The 23144-nt window shown below is 34.3% G+C and overlaps 1 protein-coding gene across 1 annotated transcript; it reads right to left on the bottom strand.

Moving 5' to 3' along the window:
* Window positions 1-1560: 1560 nt before the first annotated feature.
* Window positions 1561-23008, bottom strand: LOC126676590 (rRNA biogenesis protein RRP5). The gene is made up of 40 exons (XM_050370823.2): window positions 22681-23008; window positions 22282-22502; window positions 20549-20689; window positions 20253-20423; window positions 19339-19438; window positions 17805-17923; window positions 17599-17721; window positions 17348-17419; window positions 17082-17174; window positions 16290-16403; window positions 16077-16199; window positions 15410-15595; window positions 15224-15298; window positions 14607-14743; window positions 12978-13112; window positions 12508-12653; window positions 12363-12428; window positions 11653-11759; window positions 11449-11529; window positions 11115-11189; window positions 10909-11010; window positions 10592-10760; window positions 10341-10489; window positions 9601-9684; window positions 9411-9511; window positions 8538-8691; window positions 8254-8328; window positions 7976-8117; window positions 6270-6918; window positions 5649-5700; window positions 4714-4859; window positions 4458-4641; window positions 4032-4130; window positions 3418-3788; window positions 3120-3296; window positions 2825-2921; window positions 2565-2720; window positions 2248-2478; window positions 2069-2152; window positions 1561-1982 (listed from the first exon to the last, which is right to left on the bottom strand). Exons 1-40 carry the CDS (start codon window positions 22856-22858, stop codon window positions 1875-1877), a joined length of 5793 nt encoding a protein of 1930 aa, XP_050226780.1. The 5' UTR covers window positions 22859-23008; the 3' UTR covers window positions 1561-1874.
* Window positions 23009-23144: the final 136 nt, after the last annotated feature.

Consider the following 23144-nt stretch of genomic DNA (forward strand, 5'->3'; position numbering starts at 1 on the left):
ACATTCATATACACAAAACTCTGCTTAAGTCATTACTGACTTTAGCATCAGAGAGTTAATCGGACAACCACCGTCCGATTAGCTTCCACCCTGTTTCGCAGATTAAATCATTGATCAGAAGGCAGACTCTATCAATTGGCGCAGTCTGTGGGAAAAAGTACTAAACCTTCGAACAAGAAGGAGCTTTTCTGAACTCAAAATAAATTTTCATATAAGGAATGACTTCTTACGGATGAAACCTGAAGAATAAGCAGCAAATGACCCAAAGCTCCATCAACAAACCCTTGAGGTGATAAACATCACCAGCAACGATGAGCATAACACCGCTGGAGGAGCAATACCGAATGAACTTCTTTCTCCACCCTCCAGTATTAGACCAACCCGGTTAGAGGAAGCAACCCCATTGCTTTCCTCAGTATTTTAATTTATTTTTAAAATTTAAATATCGTAAAAAATTATATAATAAATATAAATTTAATAAAAAATTAATGTGATATAATTATTAGACTTTAAATATTTTTGTGATTTATAATATTTTGTGATTTTTTTACATTTTGTTTTGTGATTTTGGTCGGGTAAAAAAAATGACAACCATTGTAGTAATCTTGAAATTAAGTGAAATAAAGTGAAAATTATTTTTATTAGTTCACAGGAAGTTAATAGTATTATAATTTTATAATCCTTTTTTTTATTTTTATTTCTTGGTAAGCCCATCCGGTTTCCAAGGCTACGCCCTGACTAATCCGGATCCGACCCGCGTCGCGCACCTATGCCAGTGGGAATTTTCTGCATTCACAAGAACTCGAACCCGAGACCTTGCTTAAGCAATATCAAGCCGCTTACCACTTGGACCAACTCCCATTGGTCCTTTTATTTTTTTAATTATCTATTTAATCAAATAAATTTATCTATAATTATTTGTCCATTTAAAAATTGAAGTATTATCTTTTAAATTATTTCATTCCTAATAAATGATTATATAACTCAATTACAAAAAGGGCTCTGATCAATCGCCACCACCAAATTCTCTGTTTTTTTTGTTCCTTTTTTAACATTCAATCCATCATCTGGCCAAAAATCGATTCTACCGTTTGCATGAACAAGCCGCGAGGGATGAAAAGGAAGGGCAGGAGAATAAATGGCAGTGATATTGGCAACGAAAAGAAAAGGAGGGTGAGAAAGATTGAAAAAAGAAAAGGGAGAAATCGGTGTGGGAATGACCAAAAAAATAAGTTTCAGCAAGTTTATGCAATGCTCACCAAAGTTTTGGTATGTTTTATGTAAGGCAAAGCCATAGTAAGTTTCAGTAAAATGTTTCGATAAGGTTCAATGAAGTTTCAATAAGGTTTTTACAAGTTAGTGAAGTTTCAGACAAATCTCACTGATGTTTCCGAAGAGATTCCGTAAATGTAGATAAACTTTTCTACTAGAAGTTGGTGATAGTATATTAGTATTACACCAAAAAGAAAACCATACAACACGCAAGGAGAACTTTAAATTAGATTTATCACTTATTAAGTTATAAATTACGAGTAAAATCAAATTTTAAAAAGTAAAATATAATTAAAAATTCTACTTAATTTCTCTATAAATAACATAATAGTACAATAAAAGCCCTATGGACAAAATTAGGGCTCTCAATTCACATTTTGTTGAGTATGACCAATGCAAAAAGCCTACCAAACTAGCTTACTTTTCATCTTACAGTACCTATGGACATGAATATCCATTTACATACTCATCTTCTAAATTGCTCTACATTGCCAAAAATGCTGCTCCATGCAAAAACTCCTTAGCAAACTTCTGTATATCAATATCTTTAGAATAGCTTCAGCGTCAGTTATGATATTAGGAAAGGGGAGGATCACCCGCTATCATGCCATTGTGCTCTCAACATATTCCATAGCCTTCTTCTTCACCGACTCGATTTGTCCTTCATCGCCATTAGACTTCTCAAACTCGAGATATTTCTTGAATAAGAACTGCAAATACGTAAAATAATTGCACATAAGCCCTAATGGCAAAGGTCAAAAGGGATTTCAAGCAAAACTGAGTATGAATCACATACTTGCATCTTCTTAGCTGGGAGGCTCAGACTAGTGGCCCTTTCAAACAGAGCACGAGTTACATCTACATCTCCGAGTCTAATCTCCTGTAATTTTGTAGCACCAGAGAGTCCATAATTCAAAATATGCAGATTGGAATAACAAGCATATAAAGTAGCTTAAAGTAACTAAACGGTCTTACTTGATCAAGATAAACGCTCCACAAATCTGTTCTTTTTGGGTACTCCCGCAAAATTCCTTCAAACATGGATCGCCCTCTATCAGGAACCCCACATTTGAATTCAAGGATAGCTACTTGCGAGATGAATTTTATATGCTTGCTGCGATGGAGGCACAAAAGAGCACGCTGAACTACAGATTGAACGCCATCTTGCTCTTGTTTCAAAAGCATCTGTACCCGCTTCACCCAAAGCTGGACTTCCATAAAAGGTTACAGGTTTAATGATGTTAAAAACGAACTCAACGAGATGAATGCTAAAAAATAAACTGTAACTTTACCTTGCATGAATTTTTAAACTTTTTGACTGTTTTTTCAAGAAGTTCATCAGCCAATTTATTCTTCTCAGTCCTTTCATACACTCCCAGAAGGGCTAAATGGACCTTCTTGGGATCACAGTATTGCAATGCTCTATGAAATACCTTTTTAACAGCTTCCTGTCAAGGACAAAAATAAAATAAGGACCCTCAAAGCAATTAACCTACCATTCCTATTATCAGAAATGAAATCAGAACTTGAGTTTCTAGTTCTTCATTATCACCTCTGGAGGATTTCCATATTCATTTTCCAAATTGAAGTAGGCTACCCAGACATTTAGCTTCTCGTTTTCTTCCCGAAAATTGATAGTTCTCAGAGCCCTTCAAACAGGAAAGAAACCAAAACTGAGTAACCTTTATTTCAGAACTTGACCTGAAATTTGCACTCCTATACAACATGCTATCCATAATGATATATATAAAAAAAACTTCAAACATGCCCTAGGATTCCTAATAATGCTTGATGAAAGTATTCAAATATAGATGATGCACAATCCCTAATATTATGAAAACACATACCTTTCTGCAATTGATCGAGCTTTCTCAATATCAGACAGGTCAAGCATGAAAGCCATGTATTTTATCCATACAAAACTACTATTTGGAGAGCTGTGAACCAATTTCTCAAATTCATCAGGGGTTCTTGGAACATCCTTTTCAAGCAGCCTCTCTTCAGCAGCTCTAATTTCTTGCTCCCTGCAGAGAGTTTCCAATTAAGACAATAAACTGAAAGTAGATAATTTTAAACGCACTTTAGACAGATAAAACCCTAGAAGACGAGGAAAGGAAAACAATAATAAAATGATATGTAAATTACCTCTCTTCCTTCTTCTTCTTCTTTTCCTGTCTCATTTCCTTCTCATTTATGGTCTTTTCATCACCAGTGTGCTCTAGATTTTGTCCAATGGTGCCATCAATGTCAGAATGCTCCACATCATCAAGGGTGACATCAAGAGGAGGAACAGAAGCCCTTGATTCTGCCTGAGCAAGAACTGCTAACTCTTCATCTTCAGATTCAATATCCATTCCTTCAATTTCATGTGAACTGCTCTCAAGTAGTTTAGAACTACTGTCATCAATGTGATCTTTTTCACTAATGGCCTCACTAGATTCTTCTTTAACGTCAGTATCATTTCCATTATCCAAATTTTTCATTCCCAGAGAGATTCGGCGTCTTTCTTCATCTACCTAAAGAAGTGATTTGAGAATATAACAAAATAAGTACAGCAATATAACTTGTAGACAAACTTGGATTGCAGAACTATTTAGTTCAAGAAATAAGCAACTAAAGTATCTCAAGGAAAAAGAACAGATCGTCCAGACTGATAAAATTTCCAATGGCCTTTTTGAAGAAAAAAATTTGTGATAAATAATCCAACCATATATGCTGGCATAATTTAGTTTATACAATAATCCACATAACATTCCTACCTTCAATATCTTTGCAGTTACTTTCTCCCCTGCTCGATATTTAGTTTCAATATTGTCAACATGGTCATCTGAAAGCTCTGAGACATGGCATAGTCCAACCTATACCAGGAGAGAGCATGTAACGTTAGAAAGTAAATATGTGAGGTTAGAGAAAGACAAAAAACAAGTAGAAAAGAAGGTAAGTAAAGATAACCATATCCATAATGCAGAACACTTCAACATATATCTATATGATACACTTATGCATATTACAAAAGCCTCAACCAGTAATGATTATTGGTGAAAAAATAGAAAAGGATACCATAAATGAGTACATGAGAAAACATAAGAAATTTCAATGTAAGTTCCAGAGTAATGTAATTTTTCCTTGACTATACCAAAGAGAACAACACAAGAACACCTTTTCACCAGCATCTTATTTCTTACCAAGTTTGTGTGGTCAATAGCAATAAACAGGCCATATGATTCCACCCTTCTAATTTTTCCAAACACTATATCTCCAGCATGTAAACGACTCAAATCATTAAGTTCAGATTTTGCTGCGCTTTTTCCACTCGATGTCTTCAAGCTAACTTCAACTCTCTTGGACAAAGGTTCCACAGATAATACCCTGAATTGAATTTTCTTAGTGGTTTTCCTAAAAATTATCATTTCAGGATGGGAAGGGGTAAAGAACACCTACCTTCCACTTACAAGTTTCCCAATTGGGAATTCTTTTTCTGGATTAGCAACATATTCATCAGATAAATTTGAGATTCGAATTCTGGCGTCAATCTTCCTTGAGAGCCAAATGAAGCATCCTTTTGATGTCACATTCTTGACATAACCCTGTCAGATTCAACAAAAAGTTTTTAGATAGATTTAAGTAATCTTTCCATGATAGTAAATGAATACAAAAAACATCTAAATTTATATTTATAAGAGACAGGTTATCATATGTTCATAAATAAATAAAAAAAACGATAAATCATTTAACTAAGGCCAAGCAATATCAGATATCACGATAAAAGAAAGATCTAGGAATAAACATACAAAGGAGAAATATAATATATAAAAATATTATGATGTTGGCACATTCTTCCCAATCAGACTCTGCTTAGGAGTAGGACCTTAGATTTCCTTGAAAAGTTCACGTCGCATTTTCCAAGTTAACACATTGCACATGCTCATTAATTTTTATTTAAGAGCGATACAGTCGGTAACAGCATTATGAAAGTCTAAACTAAGATATCATTATTACCTAATGAAAAAAATGATATTTAACATAATTAGGGAAAAGTCAACAACATGCATATATAGCCAGTACTTGCCTCGGTATAAAAAAATTAATTACTAACAAATACACTCTGCAGCATATCTAGCTAAAGAGGTTGTTTAACATGAGGCACATATTGCCTTCTGAGGTTGCATTTAATCTCCTTAATGCAAAGTGCAAAGCATGAAAAGATATGGTGCTATGATGTATCTTTTCGGCATAGTAAGAAAATTATACTTCATTGATATATTAATACTCATTTTTTAAAGGAATCATGTTGTTGAGAATTAAGATGATAACCTCAGGTTTGTGTTCAAGTGACTATTTCTTTTAATATACAGAACTAAAACGTTGTTTAGTACCTGTACTACAGAATTAGGCGGAACATCCTCAATCTTTTCCACGCGCTGGTCCCTGAAAATCACATCACATCAGAGTATTAATAACTTCAGAGCGGAGGAACTTAATCATGTGATGCTGAAATTGCAAGAATGTAAAACAAAATATAGCACTTAGCTATAACACTTCCAGCATGAAGTGACAGTGCGGATTTAGACCCCTTTTTTTACGATTTCTTAGTAATTTTTCACGAGAGAAATGTGTACAAAACGAAAAGTGATTTCTTCTGCAATCTTTTATATTTTTCCATGCAGCATGAAGCCTTTAAGTTTGAAACAATAAGCTAATAAGTTCAACCACGCAGCATCATAGGAAATGCAGAGCCTGGAAGCAATATTATTTCTACCAAACATTGTGCTAACAGTATCAGTGTACCAACTAGACCATTTCAATTTATGAACCACAAATGCTGCACTAGCTACTTCTAAGTGTACAAATAACAGAGTGGCAACTTGACAATTTCTGAAGATAGGTATCACAGTTCGCATTTATGCTTAGACAAGCAACAACAAGATTCATCAGTATGAACATCCTAAAATAAATGAAACAGATGACATAAAGATTCAGAAAGCACTAAAACGTACTGATTTTTTGAAAGTTCACTTGGATTCTCATTAAGCATGCCTTTTGAAAGGAAACATAATGACAAATCAATATGAGTAGTTCCCTTGACTGAACGACTGATCTCCAGGACCTTGCACTTGACGAATTGCCCTTCTTGAAATCCAGACAAAGGATTAGGCACCCAGGAGTCTTGAAGTTCAGTAAAATGAACTCTGCCATGCAGATTTGGACTAATTTGCACTAGTAAGCCACCAATACCAGGAAGTATTTTGGAAATCCTGCCACCTATTATATCTCCTTCATTAATATGAGCTGCAGTATTATTATGTTGAGCATCATTTTCAGAGCTTTCCTCTATCTGATCTTCACCTCTGACATATCCACTAGACACTGAATGTAACTGACGTTGCACCAAACGCAACAACTTTTTCTCCTTGTAATAACTTAAAATGTAGCCACTAACTAACTTTCCCACAAAAAAGCGTTTCTGAAAATCCTCAAGTTCACTGGGCTCACATGCAGTGTCAAGAATAAAAAGTTGAGCTTCTAATTGTCGAGATATTGTTAACCAGGCCCACTCTTTGTCCACTTTATACACATAACCATTTACAAGCTGCCCGGTGGAAAGTTCAACCTCTGATGTAGACTTATCCCCTGATTCATATAGATCTGCATTCAAATAGGAATTCAGGCCTCAAAGGAAAATGAAATTTTCAGGCTACAGATCAACAGAAAATGTAAGACAGGCACTTGTCTGTACACATTGTTTTTTGCATACAAGCTGTATTCTGCATAGAAGCATTTAATGATAGATTTAAATCAAATAACACTTGCACCGGGTTTAGGGAATAAAGGAGAACTGGAGATGAATTGCGGAGGGTAAACATAAACTAACATGGAGAAACATGGTAAAAGAGGATCTACTAGCCTAGATCTAAAAGATGTAGCTCAAGACCAGGCCAAACAGAGAAAAGTAATCCATATGTTTAATGCCAAGTAGCTTGGGATGAACGCTTAATTGAGTTCAAACCTCGCTCCAAGGTTTTATTTGCCATCAGTTAGTCTAATAATACAGGTACTAAACAACGGGAGAAAAAAAAGGAGTATTATTATAGAGACATTAAACTTAAAAAAAACAAATTCATGAAATTAGAAAACTGAAGGTAATATTTTTTCTGGCGAGAGATGCCATTGTTTAATGCTAAAAATGAAAGAAAGAGACTAAAACAAGAAGCAACATATATGGCTTAGTCTTGGATCCACCTTTCTGATGATTTTCAGAGGTTTTTTAACTGTTGATAGAAGAAATTGGATCAGTGAGAGAAAAAATTTACCGTAGAGAGCTTATTCTGTGATTAAAAAATACCAGTAAATAGGTCCTTTAAGATGGTATCAGATTAACTGGGTCTAGAACAACTCTTTGTACTTTTTATCAGAGAAAAATAAGAGCAGTAAGGTAGTCTTTGAAAGATATTTTCCTTGAGAGGGAGGGGGGAATTTCATTCTCGAGTTGTGTCCTGTTCCAGGTGAGAGGAATAGGGAGAGACAATGTCATGCCTTTGTCGAGCGAACAGATACCAAATAAATCTAAAATAATGAGCATAGCCAAACTTCCTCTTAGTAACGGATAGGTAAAATTCCAATCCAGGCCCAAGAAGACTTAAAGTAGATTACTACTGCATTGCAAAGTAGCAACAAGAAGTTTGAAACAGAAGCAATATTCCACCTGTAAGCATTTTTGGTTTGATAGACAACTCCCACAGCTGGTTTTTATCTGCCTTGCTACCCTTCGCAACAATACGGGCGGTGACTGTTTGGCCAATTTTGAAATTAGTAAATGGATCTTCCCTAGCACAATCATCATTTACCTGTCCAAAGCACATATAAAAACTGAATACCACTCCAACAATGTGTGAACCGTTAAACAATAAGCCAATAAAGCAAAAGAGTTACTGCATAAATGAATAATTATCAATTTACAAATAAAGTAGTTAGATACTTCACCTCATTTATATGGATCCTCCCTCGAGAACCAATACCAAATTTTAACCTCATTTCAAGAGGCCTTTTTTCAGTTATCTGGAAAGAGAGAACATCAATGTAATACAGCCGATACACCAAGTAATTATTGAGTACAACACATGAAAAGATGTATAAAAATGAGTGCAGACAATTCAACAATCACAACCAACCAACTATAAACAAAGGAATAGGACTTGTTAGAACTGACATAGCAATATGTTCACAAATATTTAAAGAAGAAATTCGTGAATATCAAAAGTTAATACCTCTGCCTGAACCAGGGATCCCACATTATAGCTAGACTTCTTTTTTGCCTTCTTTGAACTGGATGTCTCAGTTATCTCACTTATTGATTTCAAAAGCAAAAGCAACCTCCCTGCAGTTGAAGAGCCTGGAAGTGCCATAACAGTTGCAGCGACACTGCACAAATCAAACCATATATTCAGTTGTACAGCCACTTGAGAACCAGAATGATAGAGAGACTGCTAATGAATGAAAAAAACTGTAATAATCATAAAAAAAACTTAGAATATTAAAAACTTTAAGTGAAGTAACAAAGCGAATTAGTGAGAAGAATCTTTGAGGATGAGTACAATTTATACGCTGCTTAGGAACTTAAATGGAAAACAGATGGGCATATATGTAAAGGGGTGACAGGAATTGGAAGTCAAATACTTCCCGTTGTTTGTTTAAAGAATGTAGGGTACATGATGGATGGGGGTGGCAGAAAAGGTTAGAGGTAGAATAGATATTGTTATGTCTGGCCAGAAATTTCAATTCTATATACATATAACCAAGGGGTAAAAAAGCTTAGTCATTGTCTATTCCTTTACCAGGCAACCCATCATATCCTCACACCGGGATGGCCAAAATGAAACAAACAGTTTCATATACCTCGACGTTTCTACCACCTTCTGAAAGAAAATCTTATACAGAATAAACTGCTACCTTCCTTATTACCATGTGTTCATCCAAAGTTAAATCGAGTTTTAAAGGCCGCTCAAAAATTTTGACAGAAGAGAATAATTTTTACGTCCAAGATTAACAGTAATTACTCATCCATATAAAGGGAAAAGGAAAGGAAACAAAACGAGATGAGAATATTTATTCCAACAGGTTATCCATCAAAAAGCATCCACCTTTGTCCATTAAGAAATTGTTTCTGTGGAAGCTTCTGTGTGTTGTAGTCTGATACTGACGCATATCCTATAGTGTAATTATGATCAGGAATTGAGACGACCTGTTATCAGAGCAGTGGATCAGTATGAAGAAACAGCTGATAATGTGCAATAATCTATAATCAGCAGAGGAAAAGAATGCTGAACTTGCCAAGTAGTTCTCTTTCACAATCTCCACAATAGCATTTACTGTTTGATGCACCTCTAAGTCCTTAGACATTTCTCTTTTGCGTTTCTGGAATCAATTATAAATAAAAATGATATAAATTATTCCACGCCAATAAAAAAAACAGTAAAAATCTTCAAATCATTTACTGAACTACACACTCCAGATAAAAAATATATTACTGAAATGCCAAGAACTGTTTCAAGAGTTCCTAATTCACTTTTTCAGGAAAGTAAATTCATTGATTAACCTAACTACAAAGTACAAACCATTGTAGAAAGAAATATTAGAAAGAAAAAAAAAACTGCTTGTTCATTTAGTTAATTCAGAGAAACAAATACTCCCTCCATCCCAATAGGGTTATCCACTTCCAAGAAGTAACAATTTTAAAACTCAATCTTCCTATTCTACCCCTATTTAAATTCCACTAACAAAGTAAATTAAAAGTGGAGCTTACATTAAATAAGGGTATAATAAGAAAAATAGAGAAAAAATTATAAAATTCATAACGATAATTATGTTTTCTTAAACTGTGTGATAAAGGCAAAGTGGACAATCTATTGGGACGGAGGGAATATATGTCATTCATGCCAATCATCTGAACAAACAAGACACTCATATCTATAAATTCTTTTCTTCTTTTATTCCTCTTCTTTTGGTTACTATCTTATTAAAAGCACATGCTTTGGTATAGAACTGAAGAAATAAAAGATGCAAGAACTGACCTTCTTGTGAGTTTGGCTATTAGAATTCTCATTACTGAGTTTAGATACAAACTCTGGCTTCAGAGATAAGTCAACAATCTGTTCAGTCCTGGCAACATCAAGAACTGCAGCTCGAAAAGTTGATCCTGGTTCCACTGTAGCTCCACCTACTGCAACGCTATAACATATAAGATTTTGTTTTACAATGTAACAATAAATAAATCAATGTGTGTTTGGGCATGTTTATAAATTGTATATAGACGTGAACTTACATTGATAATGTGTGATAAAACCGAGAACATCATTATATCCATCGAAGCTGACAACAAGTCCGACTTCTTTAGACTCCTGCACTTTTGCCTCCACGATACTGCCCATGTTAAAAGCTTCAACCCACTTTAAGTCAGGTCCTTTGGAGCCTGAAGATTGCAGCTTAGCAACCTAGAGAAAGAATAGAAACTGAGAGTCCGCATAAAAAGTTAAAGTACTACCAAAATGATTACACTTGAGCGTTTGAAATTGCTTTCTAAAAAATGCAATCATTTACAGATCTGAGAAACAGTGAAGTGAATAGGACATGCTAATATACCTTCTCCTCCAGACAAAAATATTCATGAAGAAAGGAGGCATCTGTAGATGAACAGCATGACTGCTTCAAGGACAGTGTTACTCTGTTTGTTTCACTGCTTACCTAAAAATAGAAGTAGCACATTGTAATTAATATTCGAAGGATATAATTTTGGTAGATGGTTTCTCAGCTAGTTTTTTTTATCGGATCTCAGCTAGTTCACTAACATCAATTATGTTGCTGCGAACAGATTGTCCAATGTGAAATGCTTCAGAAAGCTGAGCATTTTGGTTGTCCATTGCCTGCAAAGTAGGAACTATATGAGTTAAAGCAGGCCAAATCTGTGCAGTGTAACATACAATTCATTTTTTAGTTCGCTGGACATGATTATTACTGCATATACTGGGTGAACTGCGCTTATTAATATCATGCAGTAATTATTGCAAATGACCACATATGATGGTTTTTGGGCCTTCAGCTAAACATATGAACTATTAGGTCAAAACATTTTTCAAAGATCTAAGAAACTCATTATTAATACTAGAAACAAACAAACTGTACCTTGCTTTTAGGGGAGAAACCAGTCAAACGCCCAAGAAATCGAACAAAGCAGCCATTTTCAATTACATTACAAATGTACCCCTGGTAAACAAAAAACAATTGTTACACACAAGTGAAATAAATATTGAATATCTTATTAACACTAATTAAATGTATCTACAAATAGCAATTTCAAATGTACATAAAGTGAGTTGTGACACTCACATGGACTACCGACTGAGGATGAATTTGACAGAGATCTGAAGGAAGCTGATGAGCCGACTTCACGAGAGAATATTTTGCAGAGAGAACCAAATTATTGTTCTCAATATCTACATAATGCATCAGCACGTTTGATAGGAATTAATTATTATAGCATTTGTACTCCAAACTTGAGGTTCATATAAACCTCAGAATCTTGTACGATATGCTCGAACAAGTTTGAGCTTGTTCATGAGCTTAACTAACTAAAAAAGATCAAAGTAATTTTTATGTGATTTTTGAACATAAACAAATAGAATCTCCATAATGTATACCAATAGCTCAGTATTGAAGCTAATAATATTGATGGTGGTAGGAGGAAGAGTTGAAAAGAAAAAGGGAAGTATAAAATCATGATATAATATCTGCAAAGGAAGACTAAGTAATAATCCTACTCATGCAGAAACTTTCCTCTTATAGAGATACAAATCATCGTGCGTGAACTTACGTGTGTTTGTCTGACCTTTACGGAAACAAGTCAGAAATAATGCAAAAATTTCCTCTAAACTTTATCTATCATAAAAGGAAAAAAATTGAAGAAAACTGAAACATAGTTTATATCTTCTTTACATCTTATTAATATATTTCTTTTAAAGGAGCATTTAAAGTTTTCAATGGACAATACATAGTAGACTGAAAAAGAATAAAATTTTGGAAATGCATTCAACAAATACCTAAGACCACAAGTTGATCAAACTCATAACCAGGCTTCAGCACCGACTTCAACAAAGTAGCTTGCTCTGAATACAGAGAAACGTAATCAAGAACTAATAGAATGAGGCAATGATATAATATACACACAAAAGTCAAGATTGATACCATGGCGATCAGCCAAATGCTCAGTCGAAATTGTACCCCTCATATGACCTTTGGGATTAACATATACTATAACATCATTGGGTGTTATTCTGTCAACAACTCCGGCAACAACACTACCCAATTTGACAGCATCTTCTTCAGAAACCCTGTCATTTTTAATTACTAAATTATATGGTCACTTTAAGAAAAATGCTAATCCCATTTTTTTCATGGGTATAAGAAACATACACCACCGAACATCAAGCATATTTCTAATGCTGCCATGTTTTCAGAACAAAAAAGACCAGTATAGAACCACCCAAAAGCACATAAGCCACTAAAGCCAACACATACAAGATTTATGTATAATTAGGTTAAGTTTCAAGCACGTTGTAGATAACACTATAATGCCTAACAATATGAAAGTTGTTAATTTATGTTCAAATAAGGCAATACAGAGGAAAGCAACAAAAAATGCATTAAAACCAAACCTTGTAGGCTTCATTATGAAACTAAGGTTGATTCGATGTGAAGCAGGACGAGAACTCAATACCCTGCATTTGACAACTTGCCCAACCTGATACACTGAATTTGCATCATTTCCTGGTTCTAATCCAAGCTCGCATCTGGTTTAGAATGAGAATTTGATTAATCAACAATCTCTAATGATCAAAGGGAGGCAGTGTCAAATCTGATTAAATGATAAAAAACACCGAGAAGGTGATTTCACTATTCAAAAGAGAAGGCGTGAGCAGAACTAAAAGGTATGTATTATTAAGCAGACAAGTAAAGAAGAGCATTAAACACTCCAAAAAAAGTCAATAACAAACCGTGACAATAACCATTTTCAAACGGATTTTAGATTAACATCCTTCAGCTAAATAGTTTTGTAATCTTATTGATCTTAGCTTGAGCAAATGCAGAACTAGCAGTTAGGTCCTATGCATCCACTTAAAACACTTATAAATACACCAAAGCAGAGGAAATGTTTGCTAGTGCTCTACTATAATTAAAAGCTAAAGATTATACATAAAAGCAAATATCAGCATAAATAGATTTAGAGGACAAGGACATGTCTGGCACAATCCGATATTTAATAAAGAATAGAAGAAAAAAAGTAAAATTCATTTCAAAATTCAACTAATCAGGCCATTATCTTGTAAGAGGTGGAAAATTCTAACTTTTGAGAACATTGTCATATATTTTACAATAATACCAAAACTAGTTGTTATGCCACAAAGTACCTCGCTTTGCAACAAGTCACCCTTTTGTGATTCATACTTTGCATGAGCTCTCATATTAGCATGTTTCTTAGTTGAAGAGGACTCCAAATTCTAAGTGTCAAAAAAAAATCCCCAAAATGGTAAAATTATAAGAAAATGTAGTTCGTACAGAATCTCCCATACCAGACCTTCTAACTAGATGCTTGATTTGAGATACAGAACTACTTAGTTAGCTAGTTCTTTAATGTCAATCTTCGTCAATTCCCTTAGCTATCATTCATACTTGCAGTTTCATCCTACTTTTTTTACCTGAACACTGCTTAGCATGAATTTCAATTATTTAAATTTCCATAATATGTATCCTACTCCAACTAGTCCAGTGAGCTTGGGTTTGGAATTGTTTGCTATATTTTCACTATATGGTTTGTAGATTGGTAGATACTTACTTAAGATATATGATCTTAAATTCTGCAAGGGATAGTAATTCCTTCTCTTAATCCATTAAAACCCCACATCACCCTCTTCAAAAAGCAGCTTCCATAACTTTATTTGTCTCCTTCTCTCCCACTAACTTTTACTTTGCTTCATCAGATTTATTTTCATAGAATTACTAAAATTATGCCAATTATGTGTCTATACCATAAACTTTTCACAAGAGAAAATTTCAGAAATGTCGATGAATATTTCAGAACCATGTCCACAAAGAAAAATTATCATCAATGTGGGCTGGCCGTTAGAGGGTGTGTAATATATATATATATATATATATATATATATATATATATAATGATAGACCAAAAGCAAACTGTAAGCTCAAAAAAAAAAAACAGCTGTTTTCTTCTTCCACAATTAATATAAAAAAATAATTAAACTATGATATAAAGTGTTGAGACCGACCTGGGAACAAATCCTTGGACTCCATTGTAAAAATGGACAAAGCAGCCATGCTTTTCAATCTTTGTTATCCAACCATGTGTTATTAGCCCATCTGTTGCTTCAGCATATGAGCTAAGAATTGGAAGTTTTGATTTGACCTATAAAATAAGCAATTCCATGTCAAAAAGTTAGATTATTTATTCAGATTATAGCAGGAAGCAGAAATTCATGTGGATCCTCATTATGTTTGCTTCACACTCCAGGGGTAGACTGAAACTTTCATTTCTCAGTTAGAAGTGTGCAAACTAAACCATAATAATACAGTTGAGTTGCAGAATTTTTCAGCTTTGAAGCTGTAAAAAAATAGAATAGATGGAGAAAAAAATATGAAAATTATACAGAGAGACAGACAAGCAGGTTAAACATCTAACACAATATAGAAATTGGAATATGTTGCTTGCGCAATTTCAAGAGCAGGGAAAATGGACATGAAAATAATATTGGTGTACAAAATTTTACTCGGAGATTACTTATTGCAGTGTGACATTAGAACAATAATTTCTAGATGATTCACAAACTGCTACATATGATAATTCTAATTCTATAATCTGGCATAAAGAGTTCTAGTTTGAACATACAAGTGTTTTCTTGTGCGTGACGGTGATTCTCTTGGACTTGCAACCAAGTATTCGAAATAACAGTTCAGCTCCAACCTGAACAGCAGTACAGGTCAGCTTCAAAATTATTTAGAAGATCAAAAGCTATTGTTCTACTATCCTGCAAAAAAGTATATCATCAATATGCAGATGGTTTCAGGAAGAGACCTTAAATTTTTTTTTAGGCTTCGTAATTTCAAATTCAGCCATATGGCGAAGAGGACAAAGCGCCTTCAAGCCACCAGGAAATTGCACTATAGCACCAAAGGTGTCAACAGACATGATCTTGGCTCTCACAACCATCCCAGGCTTCACATCTGAATGGGTGAATACAGGGCCTTCAAAAGCACTTGCCTGCAAAATATGACAATTGGTCAAGCAACAATATGGAAACTGTTTAACAAATTCATATTATTACTAGAATACTTGTTTTGAACTCCAAACAACTAATAATTAGCATTAATGCACCCCGGTTACATTTGAAGGAAGTTAGTTTCCAATTCAATGGCAGTCTCCCACTTGCCTTCTTCTTCCCCATCGTAGTTTAACATAAATTCAGGAAAAATGCTTCTAATTGGATTAAGATAATAATTCAACACCTAAGCATGAGATTAGGTAGTCTAATTACATGATAAACGATCATCAATCAAAAGTTCAAGAATTATAATATTCAAAAAGTATAAAGCAGATCAGCAGCGACATGTAGAGTGTGAATACCCAATCACTAAATAACTTCTATTCAATAAATAAGCACACCATATTCAACAGCAATATGGTCCAAAGCGATACTTATGTAATTTTAACATTACAAGTGTGCTTGATGTAGATAACCAACCTTCAAAATCCCTGTAGCAAGCCCTTCCAAATGCCTGTACCCTAGAATCCGAACACGAACTTTACTTCCCTCCTTAAATTTTTTCTCAAGATTCCGCACCTCATTTTCAGCCACATCAGATATCTAACAGAAACACAAGTTTTATCATACGAGCAATCAAGTCATTAATTTCATTAATTTAAAATAAGCAAAAAAGTGTAAGGAGTTACATACAGCAACGTATGCTGGGGAAGATACTGGAGTGGAAGGAATTTCAAGCAAAAGACCTATGCTTTTGTCCACCCTAACTACTTTTGCATTGTCATAAATATCTCCAACTCTGACATGCTGCATTTCAAATAAAAATGAGCTTTTGAGAAAAAAGGAGCTAATGTAGTGATGATTTTGGGACTAGCTTCTGACTGTTTATTTTTATTGTTATTTTTGTTGGATTCTCTCTGTGCTTGGAGCCTGTTCTCAGATTTACTCTGCTTTTGGAAATTGTTTTCAGAGAAAGAATGGTTTACTCCGCTTCTCCAAAAAGCAGCTAAAAAATCAAATCAACAAGCAACACCAAACAGGGCTAGGGGAAGAGAACCTAGATTAAGACTAATAGACAAAGTTCAAAAAAAAAACATAATGATGGAGTAGACGGAATCATAAAATTTAAAATTTAACTCAGATTACTAGGTATAACCAAAGAATTTAAAACATATAAGTGACAAGGTTTCAATTTTTTCAGTACATATGAGAAACTTTTGAACTTGGATTAATGCCGAAGCCAGATGATCAGGGGGAAAGCATTTAAAACATGTTTCAGAAATTGCTAGAGAAAAACTGGGTATTGCTGAATGAAGTTGACCCTTATCTTTGAAAAACCCAACCCACTACTATCAGAACCAGAGTCTCTTTAAGGTGGAACATACAACAATAGATGTTGAGATTTGAAGAAAAAGACTGCAATTACAAAAGCTCAATATAAAAGGCTACATAGCCTCATAAGTCATAAATGTCTAACGGACTTACTGTTGGAGGAGCATCATTGTGAACAAGATGTTGGTTGAGGGTCAAGCCAACAGCTCTAGTTGCAGGATCGACAAATAATATCCTAGCATTGACCTAAATCAAAAAATAGAGATGTCTTAGTAAGTTCACTGCATAGCTACAATCCGCAACAATTTTTGTTCTCGCGATGACCAATGAGTTGGAAAGTCAATAAAAAATTTGTTATTATAAGCATCAAAATAGGGAAAGGTGTCAAAATCAGTTAAAGAATGTAATTACAAATTTACCTTCTTATTAGTGTAGTAATCATCTCTCCAGTTTGAGGCAGAAAATGTATTTTGTAAATGAAAAATATCAACCTGCAACACAGATAAAATCAGAAAGGACAGATGTAAAAGAATAACCACAATCACAGGCTGATAAAAAAAAGAATGTATGTAAAAGAATAACAAAAATCAAAAGGCTGAATAGCACGACTAAACCTAGGTTCAGTAATTTGTAATCATAAGCTGATATTAGAAGATTGCAGCAGACTTACAGTTCCACTAAAATATGTAAGGAATGATAACATTATTCCATTTTCCAGTGTTGACATAACACGACCATGAACCAACATGCCTGGAAGAAGTAGATCAATTGAAATCCCTTTAAGATCCTTCATCTGTATAAGCAGTCAACAATAAGAAGTTGGAATACCAGTAATCATGTTGAGACAAGAAATATGATAGGAAAATATATACTAACCACACATTTAGACACTGTATCAGGATCAGAACTGAGATAAACAACTTTGCGAACTTTGTCAATGCTTCTAACAATTCCTTGCAGGCGTTGCCCCGTTTTCAATTCAAGAGACCTGCTTTCTGCAATAGTTAAAGTGAATTTAATGGAAGAATCAGTTGGATGTAAGAGTCTGTTTAGTTTGACTTCAAAATAGGACTGGAAAAGGAATGAGAATGGAGGGGAATGGAAATGGAAATGGAAATGGAAATGTTGTTTATTGTACGGTTATTTAAGGAACCACAATGGGAATGACAACAATTTTCATAGTTATTTAATTAAAATATCTTTTAGTTACTCTTTTACATCAAAGATTATGATATCTACATTTCATTATTTACAGATTCCACATGTCAATTTTAACTTGTTATGTGAAAAACTCATTCCCTATGGGAGGAGGAGAAGAATGCATGATTCCCATTAAAAGGGGAATCTCATTCCCATTCTAAGGTAATGTTAGCCCAACCAAACACAAGGAAGGGGAACCATTCCATTCTCATTCGTCCCTGATATTTAGTGAATCAGAAGGCTCCTGAGTCTATCTGGGATATGCATGCATTGGAAGTGCAAAAGTCCTAAAACAACAATGAAGTTATATGCCTACAAACAATATGAAACATTGATATAATGGTAAATGAAACCTTGAAACGGGGGTAGAATTAGGGGTATGTTCAACATCAGCAACAAAGAGGGTGAAGTCCGCTTTGAACCTTTAACCGTGTTTAGTTTGCATGTTTGGGGAAAGGGGACAAGTTCAAGAAGTTAAAAATTGTCCCCAAAACAGGGATTAAAGATCTCTCAAGGTTGCGGTTAGACGTCAAGGAAGATATACGAAAAGTGGGTGTCATAACTTCTTATGGAAAAAAGAAAATTAATAAATTATGACTTTCCATCCTATTTTACTTTTTTTTTCTTTGTTTTAAAATCAATAAAAATACAGGTCCAAATTAAGTCTTTGTTTTTAAATCAAAAAAACTGTGGGTCCAATTTTAGTCTTTATGATTTTTTCGCCATTACTTTTAACATCAAACTAAACGATTTAAATTAATCCTCTTTAGCATTCATTCACCTCCACGTTAATTCCCCTTCAAATCTTAGTCTCAAGTTTCAACCTCATCTTCTTCACCCTTACCAAAATACACCCTAGACATGTAACCGTAATATAAGTGAGAGTGAAACCAAATCAGAAGCTACAAAAGATTGTAAACACCATCTCCAATCGCATGGAAGACTCATAAAGGACATTAATTAAGAACTGAGTCCTCGGAGGTCCTATTTGGCTTACTTGGAAAATATGGCTCTCTCTCTTTAAGAAAACACATTTTTTTTCTAAAACTTGAAACAAATTGAACAATGATTTCAAATCATCTCCGGTGACTTTTAATGCTTTCCCAAGTGTTTTTTTAGGTCCAATTGTTCATCATACAAAAAGGTGGAACATGTAAATTATAAAAAAAGTTACATCAACCAAAAAATTTAGGAAGGAAAGGCTGATTACCATCTTGGCTGTTCTTTGGCAAGAAACCCATAAATGAAGGCAATCCAAAATGGAGAATGAAGCCGTGATCTTCAACACTTTTAACATAGGCAGTGAGGACCTGTAGTCAAAAACAGCAGCTGGATAATAAGAAAATTATAGAACACATCTACATAAAAAAATGTACCAAGTAATTACTACAGTATGTGAAAGACAAAAAGTATTTATGTCTATAATTTCTATTATAAACTAGTGTTAATTGCATTAATCAGGCATAAAAATTCAAATCATGTCATGTATGTTGCAACAGGAAAGAGGCATTTTCCTATTCATTTTCATGTCGACAAACAACATGGAAAATGCTAATAGACATTAAGCACAATAAATTGATAAACAGCAGAGTGCTAACAAAATCCATGCACAGCACTGTTTAGCAATAAGAAAACTATAGACCACGTGTACATAAAAAAAAGTACCTAGTAATTACTGCAAATGTGAAAGAGAAATTGTATTTATATCCTAAAAAAACATTTATCACAATAAATTGATAAACAGCAGAGTGCTAACAAATCCAATACACAGCACTGTTCGAATGCATAGAAATACAAATATAGCATACTTTTCAATCATGCTGCAGGAACTATCTAAACTTCGTTAAATTAAATTCATTATGCAATCTACAGCCATCTATCAAATTTTTTGCTTAACCAACAATAGCCTAGGCTCCACAAATTGATAAGTTGATTGGCCAGGTTGGAATAAGTTGTGACAGACAGCAAAATCTTTATTAATGGAATCCAATATATTGATATTCTAGTAAGATTTGCGTTATATAGCCCTCCCACAATAAAACTGTAGCATCAATAGTTTGACCGGAGACAATAAAGGACTGCAAGTTGTCTTAAATCATAATTTAAACATATTAGTTATCATACCATCCCTTCCTGGACGGCATCTAGTGAAAACCCTTTTTGCAATAATGAAAGGCGCAAAGAAAGCCAGATTTTTCTTTTCCCACTATCTTTCTTGTCCACATCTAACTGCAAGACCGTGCATGAAACCAACTGCCCAGTGTAGAATATATTTTGAAGATTACTTGCAATGTCCTGAGAGAAGAAAAGTATAAAAGAAAATCCATGATTAAAAAATTAAAAAGAAAATACTTAGAAGTTTAAGATATAAAATTATTACATCAAAGAAACATTTGTCATCTTAAAGTGGCCTTTGCTACCTCTATTTCATCGCCAAAAACAGGATCAAGCGCATCAGCAGAACGCACTAATCCACGTAATCCCCCAGGAAGACTAATTACAAGGTCCTTCTCATTTACTTCAGCAACCATTCCGCAAAGCTTCATTCCAGGAGATATATTCTGCACATAAGTTAGGAAGATGTTTTAGACAACCATATATCCCGACCTAAAATTGAGATAATTGATAAGAATAAGATGAATAAGTTTCACAAACAATGGACAATGAGAAGATATAGAAGGTCATGATAGCATAGCCCCTTAAGATTTCAATAAGTTAGCATCTCAATCTTTAGCATCTTAAGAGAATAAAATCAGAACCCACTTCCAATCAACAAGACCTTGCTATGATAGGCCACCTAAAAAATGAATGGGATAATGATTAAAGAATGACGACGGAAAAAGTAAAATAAGAAAATACACTCTCCTATTCACATGATGCAACATCAAATACCAGACAGCCAACTGCTAAACAAGAGACCTGATAAATATACACTCTGAAATTTGTACTCTAGAACTGATAGATATACACCCTGAAATTTGTACTCTAGAACTGTTAATACTTATTATTCATAACTGTGAACTCAACATAAGTTGAGAAAGCTTATAGAACATACTTACTTTATAGAGTTACATGTACAAAACAAAGAGCAGAGTTCACCAAATAAGCATTGGATCTCATCAACATCTCTAGTTAAGGATATAAACTCATCATCCTTTCTTAGCAACTATTACCACACTGAAGTTAATTCATGATAGAAATACAGAACAGAATACATTTTTATATTTCTCACTTTCATTGTGTGTGTGATCCACGTTATAAGTAAAAAAACACAAGATAAAAAGTGGAATAAGTAATACGCATACATTTTCACCAAAGTTTAACAGTATAAAAAAAGTGGAAACTGTAAGTAATACACAGCATAAGTTTGCAGAACAGATTTAGGAGCTCTATTAATAGAAAGACCTAATTTTGCTGTATCTGTCTTCATCAGGAAGCAAACATACGAAGCAAAGAGAAATTCTCATTTTCTTCAATTTTTGTCTGAATTATCCCAGATGCATCTACTAGTAGACTGATACTGTATAAAATCAGTGTCTTCTTGCTCCTTTCTCAGCTAATATACAGTTGATTCCAGTTCAACCTGTCCATGAATCCAGTGAACGTTTTTGGCATTTCTTGTATTCTATAAGTCCATCATAATGACCTTATTCTTAACTCCACTTCACCCTTGCCTCTTAGATTACTAAATTAGCAACACATACATTTTATATCCATTTTACCGCAAATCCCTATATTCTACATTGTCTGGCTTCTAGTTTGCCCTATAGTTTCAATTTGTATGAAGTATGAACCGCATAGCAATCATATATAAGCGGCCTGAAAGGATACACTCTGGCTACAATGACAATTAAATAGAACTCAAATCCATGGAGATGTTTCAAACTTGTGCAATTGAAACTTTATCCTCTCCTCGTTCTAATATGCTATTCAGCTATATAACAACCTACATTTAAGTAAGTTCAAAGCCTAGCTAAAACTTCACCAACAATTCTGTATCCAGTTGTTCACTTCAGAATATAAATCTACCATAAACCTTCTATTCCCCCATAGCATCAAGAAAATGTAGATTGAATTGGGAAGACTCACAAAACATATAAGGATTTAAAAGAGAAGAAAAACAGAGGCATGGGCGGATTACAAATTTTGATACCTTGAATGTGATCTTATTTGCAAATCGAGGTAGTTTGCCGGTTAGCCCATCACCAAAAAGGGAGCCAAAATCATCAGCTTCAGAATGACTCTTATTTTGCAATTTCTTCCCTTTACTATTAATATTCTTCTTCGCCAAAACTCTCTCGTCAGACTCAAATTCCGCATCAACCTCCGCACGAATTTGCTCCCGCTCTCTATGACTTAGCGAGCTTCCTCCACCTGACAGCTCACAACAATCAGTAAAACAAACCTCAAACAGAACACTAAAACTCTTACGCTTGATTCTGGTTTATCATTTGTAATGGAATTCATTAGAAACACACTTTAAATTATTGAAATGCACAAAAAATGGATAAATTCATAATTCTAGCATTACAGAAAAAAATAAACAGTAAACCTCTAGGAAAGTCGGGGACATCATCTTCAAGCTGCAAACCAATAGCTTCAGACGAAACGCGGTCGTTTGAGTCTTTCTTTTTAGGTTTAAACGATTTTTTCGAAGCTTTGTTAAATTTAGTACTGTCATCTTTTGATTTCGTGTTCTTCTTCTTACTACTAATATTAGGAGCTGCCATTGTTTTCTCTTAAATTATCACTCCGAACGCCAATTGCAAGGAGCTTGACAACAGTTGAATGATCAGAGGTTTATGATAATGGCGGGGTTTATGAACTAGCTGGGTGTGCAACTGGGAGAGACGAAGTACTGGTGTGGCTAGTGAATATTTTAGGGCAAATTTTCTTACTGGGCTTTAGAATGTCGTGGCCCGTGACGTAACACAGCTAATAGTATTCAGGTCTGAGTTAATTGTTAATTTGGCCCATGCTTTTTCGTTTGAAAAGTAATGGGTCTGACCCAATAAG

This window comes from Mercurialis annua, linkage group LG4 (genome assembly GCF_937616625.2).
Source record: "Mercurialis annua linkage group LG4, ddMerAnnu1.2, whole genome shotgun sequence".
Taxonomy (NCBI): Eukaryota; Viridiplantae; Streptophyta; class Magnoliopsida; order Malpighiales; family Euphorbiaceae; genus Mercurialis; species Mercurialis annua.